The sequence below is a fragment of the Oratosquilla oratoria genome, chromosome 6, assembly GCF_046742065.1.
Source record: "Oratosquilla oratoria isolate Oo_2021 chromosome 6, ASM4674206v1, whole genome shotgun sequence".
In the NCBI taxonomy this organism is placed as follows: domain Eukaryota; kingdom Metazoa; phylum Arthropoda; class Malacostraca; order Stomatopoda; family Squillidae; genus Oratosquilla; species Oratosquilla oratoria.
This window is the reverse complement of record NC_134782.1, coordinates 29,546,071-29,558,078: the sequence shown is the minus strand read 5'-3', so window position 1 is coordinate 29,558,078 and position 12,008 is coordinate 29,546,071. Positions and strand designations below refer to the sequence as shown.

Genomic DNA, 12,008 nt, shown 5'->3' with positions numbered 1-12,008 from the left:
TTTCGTTAATGAATTGATGCCGTGTCTATGGAAAAGATGGTTCTATCGTGACCTAATGATCATGTGAAGTGTTTCATCCAGTTAATATAAAACTCATCAAATTTCATTTTGCAGATGCCGCAATCCGAAGATGAGGGACTGAAAGTCTCTGAAGGATTTTGCAAAATTTGGAATTTTCCGCACACTCTAGGTGCGGTAGATGCTAAACATATTGCCATAAAGAAACCACAAGGAAGTGGGTCGTAGTTCTTCAATTACAGGAAGTTCTTCAGCATCGTGTTAATGGCGGTAGTAGAGGCCAACTATGAATTTATAGTCACCGATGTTGGTGTAAACGGAGGAGTGTCGGATGGAGGTGTGATTTCTCATACAGATTTTGGCCCTATGATGGACAATCAAGAACTCGCAATTCCTCCTCCAGAAAAACTTTGTGATGATGATGTGATGCTAATGCCTTACGTTTTCGTAGGAGATGAAGCCTTCTCTCTGACCGAAAATTTCATGAAGCCATATCATGGACGTGGCGCTGAAGAGGATGATATCTACAATGAGAAATGTATTTTCAACTACCGTTTAAGTAGAGCGCGCATGGTCGTGGAAAATGCATTTGGAATTCTCGCTTCAAGGTTCGGGGTGTTCCAAAGGCAGATGCTGCTTTCACCAGAAAAGGCTCAGACAGTAACGTTAGCTTGCTGTTACCTACACAATTTCTTGAGGAGGAAGTCCAAAAGATACATCATGCAGGGAATTGTGGACTAGGAAGATGAGAATGGAACTGTCCATGGCGAGATTCGCAGATTGAGACATACGGGTTGAAAGCGACACAGAGGAGAAATGCCTCAGATAAAGCAAAGGACATACGGGATATGTTCAGACGCTACTTCTGTACTAAAGGATCTGTACCATGGCAACGACAATCACATCACTTTGTGTAACTCTTAATGTAATGTAAAAAATAAATGGTTCTATACGAATTGCTATTTTTCAATATATCTTTTCTTATGTATGTGTGAATCATCAGCACTAAATTTATTTCAAGAAATGCAGTGCATGTCAAAACCAGTTATACATCGGAAAATGTCGGTAAAATTTTGCTTTAACACATATTCGATTTTTTATTCAAAAACACATTTTCTTATGTATTTCACCGCAAAAGTAACAAATCATTTATCTAAAAATGTCGTTCAAAGCTAGTTTACAAAATACAGGCAATTTAAATAAGCTCTGCAACATTCACGCGCCATGAGCGTGACATAATACATAAGAAAATGTGTTTTTAAATTAAAGATAGATTCTGGGCTAAAGTAAGATAATACCAAAATTACATACCTCATGAGAAGGCCCGCTGTCGTCTGCAGTCGATGCTAGACATGTCTGCTTTGTGAGTGTACTCCGCAATTTTGCTGGGATTTCTTGGTCGTTGAGGAAGGTGAGGGCTTGAAAATACCACAACGTTGGTTCATATACCTGGTCCGCCCCTGCGCCAGATTTTTCCGACTCCTGCACTTTTTTCAATTCTTTGCGATAGTTGGTTCTATATGAATTGATATTTTTTTTTTACATCTTCTCTTGTGTAGTTTGGGTACTTTTCCTGGATTTTTTCAACCAACACAGCGTAAGCTGCATCTTTCTTTTGTCTGTTGCTGTAATCATCACTTTTTACTTTCCATAGGGCTGATAAACTTTTATAAAATTCGATGCACTCCAATTGGAATCTCCTGTCTTCTTCTTTGTCAGACATGTTGACGGTACGAAATCTGGAAGACAAATTATTTTGTTGCACAATTTAATTGACGGTCACCACAGACGGTTAATTAATTGCGCAATCAAAAAGACTTGCGCAATAAAATATCAAGCAGAAATTGATTCACTCAATACAATTGTGCAAGTCATCAATATCGCCCATACACGGTCAATTTAATTGTCAATTCAGAGTATTGACAATGAAATTGCGCAATATAATTGATCGTGTATGGGCCGCTTAAGAGACTGTCCATTATGATTTCGAGTTCGTTGCCGTAAGTTCCGTCCGCTCCGAGGCATCACTTGTGTATCTTGAGCAAGAGTATCAAAACCACCGGGTTGCTAGGCCTATCGTGGTCCTCAAAACTGCTAACTAGTTCCACCAAGGCGCCTATTGCTCCCCTAGGGTTACAGTTCTGCTTTCATCAGATCCGAGCAGACACCAAGTAGGTTAAGCCACTGCACCTCAACAAGGTTACACAGCCTCTTGTTCTAGTAGATGAAAGCTCTAGAACCGCACTGGAACATTTTGTCTAAGTGATATATATATATATATATATATATACATATATATATATATATATAAATATATACATATATATATATGTATATATATATGTATATATATATATTTATATATATATATATATGTATATAAATATATATATATACATATATACATATATGTATATATATAATATAAATGTATATATATTTGTATATATATATATATATATATACATATATATATATATATATATATATATCTATATATATATATATATATATATATATATCACTTAGACAAAATGTTCCAGTGCGGTCTAGAGCGATGGTATCTGACATCGAACACAGCGAACACAACGAACACAGAGCGAACACAGAGCTAACACAGGGAACACAGAGCGGATGTCAGATACCATCGCGACACTAGTGCTTTAGTCAATCATATCAAAGAAAAGAGTCATTTACCAAAATGGGAGGCAGCAGAAATACTAGAAGAAAATTTAACCAAACCGAAAAGGAAAGTACTGGAAGCACTGTATATTGCTACCAATGGAAATACTAACCAAAGAACGGGTGACATCAAATGGACAAAATCCACCACAGCCATAGCAACAGCAACTAGGACATTACGCCACCGGAGCAAAGACCCCTCAATAACGGACAACAGGAAAACTAGGACATTACGCCACCGGAACGAAGACACCCCAGTAACGGACAACAGGACAACTAGGACATTACGCCACCGGAACAAAGACCCCTCAATAACGGACAACAGGACAAAATCCCCAATATACAGAGGCGATCCTGGATGAGTTCTCCGAAGCTCAGTCCCCCATATATATGTTCGCATTATTTTCTCCTTATTACATTATTTCTCTGAAGAAGCCTATTTGTGCGAAACTAGCCAGAAATAAACTTGGACTCTGATTTATGTCTTCCTCACCCACCTTCACCAATATATATATATATATATATATATATATATATATATATATATATATTGTAACGTAATATTAGATATTACGTCATATGTGTAATTATGTTATAGAATTGTGTTCCTTTGTATTACATAACTATGTTCATATTTCTTGTCTATGTATGTATTGTAACAATGTTAAGCAGTAACGCCCGTCCACTATATGTAATCTTGCCTACGTGCGGAGAGAGGTGCACACTCTTGTAGAACAAACAGACAAGCGAAATCCTGAATAGTTCGGAGCGCACAGATTTGACAGTTACTAAATAAGTAGATTGTTCAAGCGAGTCGAGGGTCCTAAAACTACCCATGTTGACGTGTGTTAACTTACCCTCCTCCTCACCCGCACCCTTAACAGGAAGTATCCCGCTTCCGGTCCAATGGTATATAAGCGGTGGAAATCGCTGACTCCTTGTCATTTCTCGCATATCTTATCTCTTGATAAAAACTGGAAGTTTAGACTCATGAGACGATTGGTGTGAAGTGATCACCCTTTTTGCCTACATTACGTGTCTGATATACATTGCATTACTTTACTTATATTTGTACTTATTACTTATTCTGATGCATGTTCCTGATCTCTTTGTACTTAGATAGTACAATATTGTATACTTATCTTGTGTTTCTTATTTGAACGATAATTTCCATATTCTTATAATCGTGTAACGGTCCCATTGACCCTACTGCCCATTCTCTTTTGTGTTGATTGCCTGTAAATATTTTCCATAGTAATAATTTCGTTTACTAGTTTTATCGCTAGTTTAATATTCCTTTCCTGGAATCTTCTTTGTTACCTTTACTTCTAGTCTTACGAATTATCTAGGCCCTGACCAGATAGTTCAGTCCTACAGTGGCTTCTAGAAGTGAGCTGGTTCTTACAAAGGATTACAAAGGCAAAGCATGCCGACAGGAGACCTTTTGATCCATATCTAGGTCGGATGCAAAAAAAAAAAAAAAAAAAAATCATATTAATAATAAATTAAAACTATAACAATGTAAATAACAATTCAAATACATAAATAAATGCATTGGTATAGTTGAATAACAAACAAACAGGTAAATAGTAAATGATAATAAATTGACATATAACTAATAATAAATGAAAATCAGACAGACAAATTATAACAAAACAAAAACAAATAATATAACATAAATTATAATAATTACAGCATCTTACTTAGGTATTTATCTAAATGATTCTTAAAGCTTCGAACTGAACTACATTGCACTACCTGTGCAGGAAGTTTATTCCATTCATTAACTACACGGTTGGCAAAGTTGTTTCTACCTACTTCCAAATTGAATCTATTTCCGGACAGTTTGAGACCATTGTTTCTTGTCTGATTCTCATTCAATGTGAAAATTTGGTCACTTTTGATGTTGTCAATTCCCTTTAAAATCTTAAAGACCTGTATCAAGTCACCTCTGAGTCTACGCTTTTTTAGGGAAAACAGATTCATGTGCTTAAGTCGATTTTCGTATGATTTATTTTTGATATTTGGAATCAGTTTTGTGGCTCGCCGTTGTACTTTTTCCAGTCTGTCAATGTCTTTAATGAGATTCGGTGACCATACGGAAACAGCATATTCCAAATGTGGACGAACTAACGATTTATATAGCTTGTTAATGAGTGATGGACTTTTGAAATCAAAAGATCGCGCAATCAATCCCAGAATCTTATTTGCTTTCTCAGAGGCTGAAATACACTGCTTGGATGATTTGAGGTCGTTACTGATAATTACGCCGAGATCTTTTTCACTATCCACTTTTGTTAACGAATTTCCAAATAACTTGTAATCGTACTTGCTGTTATTTTTACCTATGTGCATTACCTTGCATTTACTTGTGTTAAATTTCATTAGCCACTTTTCAGACCATTGCTGTAATTTATCTAAATGTTCTTGAATATCTAATTGGTTTGAGTGATCATTTGCCACTCCGCACAGTTTTGTATCATCAGCAAATTTGGAAACAGTAGATTTTAGTCCATGGTCTATATCATTTATATATACTATGAATAGAAGTGGTCCAAGAACGGAACCCTGAGGAACTCCACTTGCAACACTTTTCCATCCAGAAGTTTTTCCATTTAAAACAACTCTCTGTTTTCGACCTTTCAACCAATTACTAGTCCAACCTAATAGGCTACCACTTATTCCATGCAAAGCTAATTTAGTAAGTAGTCTTTCGTGTGGGACGGTATCAAAAGCTTTTGCAAAGTCTAGATATATTAAATCTATATTGTTTCTTTTGTCATAATTCGAGACAACTGTGTTGTAGAATTCGAGTAAGTTAGTCACGCAAGAACGTTTCCGTCTGAAACCATGTTGGCTATCATTTATCAAACGGTTACTTTCTAAATGATATTCGATAGCATCTCTGATGATAGTTTCCATTATTTTTCCTACGATCGAAGTCAAACTAATAGGCCTATAGTTATTTGGTTTCTTTTTGTCACCTTTTTTGAATATGGGAGTAACGTTAGCTAGCTTCCATTCTCTTGGGACATCTCCGGATATGATGGATTTCTTGAAAATAATTTCTAATGGAACAACAATCTCAATTTTCATTTCCTTTAAGATTCTTGGATGCCAACCGTCAGGCCCTGGTGTTTTATTAACTTTGAGTTTGTCTATACACCTTTTAATTGTTTCTTTTGTTATATTTACCGTAGTGAGTAAGTTTACCCCAGACTTTTCACAGGTTTCAGTTTGGAATTCACTTTGAGGTGTTTCGTTTACGAATACCGAGCTAAAATAATTGTTTAAGAGATTACACATTCCTTCATTTGAATATTCAAGTTGACCGTCAGCAGATAATAGTGGACCAATGTGATTCCTAACAACCTTTTTATCTCTAATGTAACTATAGAATTCTTTGGGATTCTCTTTGGATTTCTCAGCGATGTTCATTTCGTATTGTCGTTTTCTTTTTCTTATTGTCTTTTTTAAATCTCTCTGTATTGATACATAACTTTCATAGTCATTAGATGCACCCGAGCACTTATATTTCTTATAAGCCTGTCTCTTTTTAGCAATACTTTTTTCAGTTTCTTTGTCGAGCCACTTTGGGCGAGCCTGATTTGGGGGACGTCTGTCCTTAAAAGGAATGTAAGTTTGAATCATCTTAGTGAGCGTATTTTGAAATATTTCCCACATCTGATCTACAGGCCTTTCGTTAAATTTTTCCTCCCAATCTGTAAGCCCGTAACAATATATATATATATATATATATATATATATATATATATATATATATATATATATATATAAGAACATAAGAATGAAGGAGACTGCAAGAGACCAGAAGACCTACACTATGCAGCTCCGTATCCATCACCACCTGTCATCCCCATCCATAAAGTTGTCTATTCGTTTCTTAAAACAACTGATAGTTTCAGTGCTTACTACATGGTTACTAAGTTTATTCCATTAGTCGACCACCCTATGAGTAAACCAACTCTTGCCCATTTCCTTTTTAAATCTAACTTTGTCCAGTTTATAACCATTACTGCGAGTCCTGCCCTGTTGTTTTAATATAATGACCTTGTTTGGATTACCATTGTTAAAGCCTTTGATCCACTTGAACACCTCTATTAGATCACCCCGCACTCAGCGTCTTTCCAGAAAGTGTAAGTTATGGTGCCTAAGCCTCTCTTCGTAAGGCAAATTTCTGAGTCCATGTATTATTTTGGTCATTCTTCTCTGTACTGATTGTAGTGAATTTATGTACATTCTGTAGGACGGAGACCAAAACTGTACCGCATAGTCAAGGATGGGTCTAACTATCGCTAGATAGAGTTTGATAATTGCCTCTGCACTTCTATTCGTTACCGTCCTAGCAATGAAACCTAATGGTCTGTTAGCTTTATTCCTGGTGCTAATGCACTGTTTCCTGGTTTTAAGGTCCGGACTCACCAGAACTCCCAAGTCTCTCTCGCACTCAGTTTTCTCTAAAAGCGTGTTATCTAAGCTGTATCTATTTTCGGGGTTGTGTAGCCCTACGTTTAACACGCTACACTTAGAGATATTGAAATTCACTTGCCATTTGCCATTTGCCACTTCACCGACCATGTGAACAATTTGTTAAGATCATCCTGCAGAATCTCTCCGTCGTCTCCTGACCTAATTAGGCGTCCTATTTTAGTGTCGTCCAGAAACTTACTAACATCACTATTTATTCCGTCGTTTATGGACATAATTAACAAGGGACCGAAAACCTAGCCCCAACTAGATTTTACTCCATTTATGGTGACCCGCTGTTTTCTGTTACTAATCCAAGCTCTAATTAATTCTAACACTTTTCCTCCTATGCCATGGGCTTTGACTTTATTTAGTAGTCTCTGGTGTGGCACCTTATCGAACGCTTTGCTAAAGTCAATGTAAATAGTATCGTAATTATCATTGTTATATGACGCCTTATATACTTTAGTGTAAAAGAATAGAAGATTAGTCACATATGACTTACCCTTGGAGGAACCATGCTGTGAATCACGAATTAAATTATGCCCTTCGATGTGTTCTCCGAGTCTATTTACTATTACTGATTCAAGCATTTTTCGTATAACCGATATCTAACTGATTGGCCTCTAGTTGCTTATAGACGATCTATCTCCCCTCTTAAAAACAGGAAAAACGTTTGCTTGCCTCCAAGCAGTAGGCACAAAACCAGTGTCTACTGATTTATTCAATATTTCACTTAACTGGTCGCAGATTTCAAATTTGCACTCCTTAAGCATTCTCGGAAAATTTTCGCCTGGGCCCGGGGATTTTGTAGCTTTAAGTCTTTTGATCTGCTTGACTACTTCTACTTTACTAATGCTGATATTAGATAGACTACTTCCTTCATTCCCTCTGAAAATCGGATCGCAGTCAGGTACTTTATCTAACCTTTCATTAGTAAACACCGATAGAAAATAATGGTTAAACTCTTCACTCATTTTTTCCTCCGATTCTATCATGACATTTTCATTGTCTTTAATTGGTCCTATTCTTTCTTTATTTTTTGTTCTATAGAGATGAAAGAAACCCTTTGGGTTGGATTTTGCTTGACAATCAACCTTAATTTCATAATTAAGTTTCGCTGTACGTGTATTCTTTTAACCAGCTTTGCCATTTCGTTATATCTTGATCTAAGGTGTGTTTCTCCGTTTTTTATTTTTACGTAAAGTCCTCTTTTCATTCTGATCTTATGTTTCAATCTGCCCGTCATCCATTTGGGAGTATTACTATTTTTCCGTATTGACTTCAGAGGGATAACTATATTTTGTGAATTAATAATTAGATCAGTTAGATTGCTATACATTTCATCCAAATCCATGACCTGTCTGTTGAGCCCTCGCCCCCAAATGACCTGACCCAGGGTATGCATATTACCCTCCGTTACCAGACCTCTAGTCATAACCTGACCCCCGTTTACGCTCCGAGACTCGACATTGACCGAAACGTCAGCATGATATTTCATATTCAATTTCAAATAGGTTTTTATATTATCAAAATTTGCTCTCCTGAAGTCTGGCACTTGGACGTTATTCGTACTTTTTCATTCTTCCCAAATAAGATTAAATATTATATCTTGATGATCGCAAGAGCCTAGACTATCTCCCATTTTTACGTTACTCATTAGGTCCAGAGTATCTACTCCTCTCGTAGGATCGGTAATCACTTGCTTTAGGAAATTATCCTGCACCACATCTAAGAATTTCTTTGTGTCCTGATCTCCTATTGTATATATGTATATATACATATATATATATATATATATATATATATATATACATGTATATATATGTACATATATATATATATATACATATATATGTATATATATATATACAGATATATATATATATACATATATATGTGTATATATATATATATACGTATATATATAAGCATATGTATATATATGTTATACATATACATATCTATATAAATATATATATATATATACATATATATATATACATATATATATATACATATATATATATATATATATATACATATATCCATACATATACCAAGGCTTTTTTCCCCTTAAAGTGAGGTAGCCAAAAAGGAAAAGGCATAAAATCATTCCCACCCATTCCATCTCTGAATACACTCCACACCCCTCCACCCTCCCTCTTATCTCAGCACCTCCTGGATGACGGGTCATCCATGCACCTTGTCCACTGCCCTGGGTCAGAAGCAGTGTCGCAAGACACAGTACATCCACAGCAAGGGTGCTTCATTAAATCGGCGACCCCCCTCTCCGTCCCCCCATGCATAAAAGGAGAAGACGGGGAGAAATCCCTTCGGGCTGCGTCAAATTTTGCTCACACATACTACCTCACCCCCATCCCCCCGCCCATTCCACCTCATGCATCACAACATCATCCATATACAACCATTCTCCATTCACCCTTGTCTTCTGTCCTCTCCCGTCCTTCCTCAACAGACATTCCCCTCTTCCCCAAAGTTCCCTTCACCCCATCCATCTACCTCATCCTAGGACGTCCCCTCATGTTCACTCCCTCCACATCTGCCTTCCATACCTCTTATACTAGTCTTTCTTCACTCATTCTTTCCATATGTCCAAACCATCCTAATACTATTTCATCAACCTTATCTCCCAACTTCCTTTCCACCCCCGTTCTTCTCCTCACCTCCTCATTTCTCACACTATCTAGCCTAGTAACTCCCATCATACTTCTCAGACACCTTATCTCAAACACATTTAAACTCCTTCTCTCTTCCTCTCTTATGTTCCATGTTTCTGCCCCATACAGTGCTGTTGGCACAATCACTCCTTCATACAGTCTCCTCTTAGCAACCATTCCCAAATGTCTATTCCTCATTACACTCTTTAATCCACCAAGGCATTTACTCGCTTCTCTCAATCTACATTCTACCTCCACCTTCACTCCACCTTTTCCTGCCACATTTGCACCCAAGTATCTAAAACTATCCACTTCCTCCAGTCGCTCTCCCTAAATGCTCACTTCCAGTCTACTGCCACTTTCACCCCTTGTACATCTCATCACCTTACTTTTACCCACATTTATCTTTAGCTATCATCTATCACATACTCTCCCAAACTTTGTCACCAACTTCCTCAATCCCTCCTCCGATCCTGCTACAAGCGCAGTGTCGTCAGCAAACAACAGGTGACTCACCTCCCACTTTTCTCCATTTTCTTTAACCATCTCCAATCCCTGACCCACTACCCTTGCATTTACTTTTCACACTACCCCATCCATGTATAAGTTGAACAGCCAGGGAGACATAACGCATCCTCGACGAAGTTCCACCTTTACCTCGAGCCTCTCACTCTCTCCATTTCTAATCCTGACACAAGCTCTACTACTCTCATAAAAACTCTTGACAGCTCTGAGAAGCTTTCTTCCTATCGCATATATCTGCATAACCTCTCACAGTGCCTTTCTGTCTACCCTATCGTAAGCCTTTTCCAGATCCATAAAAGCCCAAAAAACATCCTTCCCCTTTCCTATAGCTTTCTCACATATCTGTCTTACCACAAAGCTCTGATCTATACAACCTCTACCCGTTCTAAATCCACACTGTTCCTCACCAATTACTCCTTCTGTTCCTCTCCTAATCCTCTCAATCAAGATCCTCCATAAGCCTTCCCAACTACACTTAACAAGCTAATCCCTCTGAAACTACTACATTCACACTGGTCCCCTTTTCTCTTGTAAAGTGGAACTATATAGGCTCTCCTCCAGTCCTCCGGCACTCTACCCTCTCTCCAGCAAACATTAAATAACCTCACCAGCCAGTTCACCATCACTGTACCTACTTTTTTTAGACATTCTGCATGGCATCCATCATCTTAACAACTGCCTTCACTTCATCCTTCCTTATTTCTCCTCCATTTTTCTCACTTATCACTCTCATTTTCTTAGCATTTCCCATTGCAACTATCTTTCCCTCCCTATCCTCCTTCACATTTAGCAACTCCCTAAAATATTCTGCCCATCTTCCCCTTGCTGCCTTCTCTTCCATTATCATCTCTCCATCTGCACCTTTTACCTTTTCTTCTCTACTTGATTCGCCTCCTTTTCCTCTCTTAATTTCTTTCCAAAATATCTTTATTTTATTTTCAAAAATTTCTGTCATACTCTTACCCCACTTCACATATGCTCTCCACTTTGCTTCCTTAACCTTTTGCTTTACTTCTCTTTTCTTTTCTTTGTACCTCTCATATGACTCCCTCGTCCTCTTTTGTAACCAATCTGTGAATGCTCGCTTCTTCTCTTCTACAACCGTCTTTGTTTCCTCATCCCACCATTCACTAGCCTTCCTTCTATTTCCTCCTGTCCTTCTTGTTCCACACACCATCCTTGCACACTTTGTGACTCCCTCCTTGAACCATCCCCATTCCTCCTCCACACCTAGCTCTACTCTATCCTTCACTCCCTCCCACTCCTCCTTAAGCTTCTTCTTGTACTCCTTCTCCTTTTCCTTTTCATTTAAAGAGTTCACTCTAAGCACCTCCCTACCTTTTGTCCCTTTCCTCTTTCTCCATCTATCCTCCACTCTCAACTTACCTTCCACCAAAAAATTATCTGATATTCCCCCACCCTCTCCCCTTAGCACATATACATCTTTAACTCTTCCTATCATAGTCCAATTTACCACTACATAATCCATTAACACTCTATCTACCACCCTTCCCTCTATCACCCTCTCCCATTTGTACTTATGCTTGACTTTCTTCCGAAACACTGTATTTGCTATCATCAACTCTCTTTCTAGACACATTTCCACCATCAACT

General features: G+C 37.6%; 1 protein-coding gene across 1 annotated transcript; it reads left to right on the top strand.

Annotated features, from left to right (window-relative positions):
- Window positions 1-282: 282 nt before the first annotated feature.
- Window positions 283-759, top strand: LOC143025960 (uncharacterized). The gene has a single exon (XM_076185943.1). It carries the CDS (start codon window positions 283-285, stop codon window positions 757-759), a length of 477 nt encoding a protein of 158 aa, XP_076042058.1.
- The last annotated feature ends 11,249 nt before the right edge of the window (window positions 760-12,008 follow it).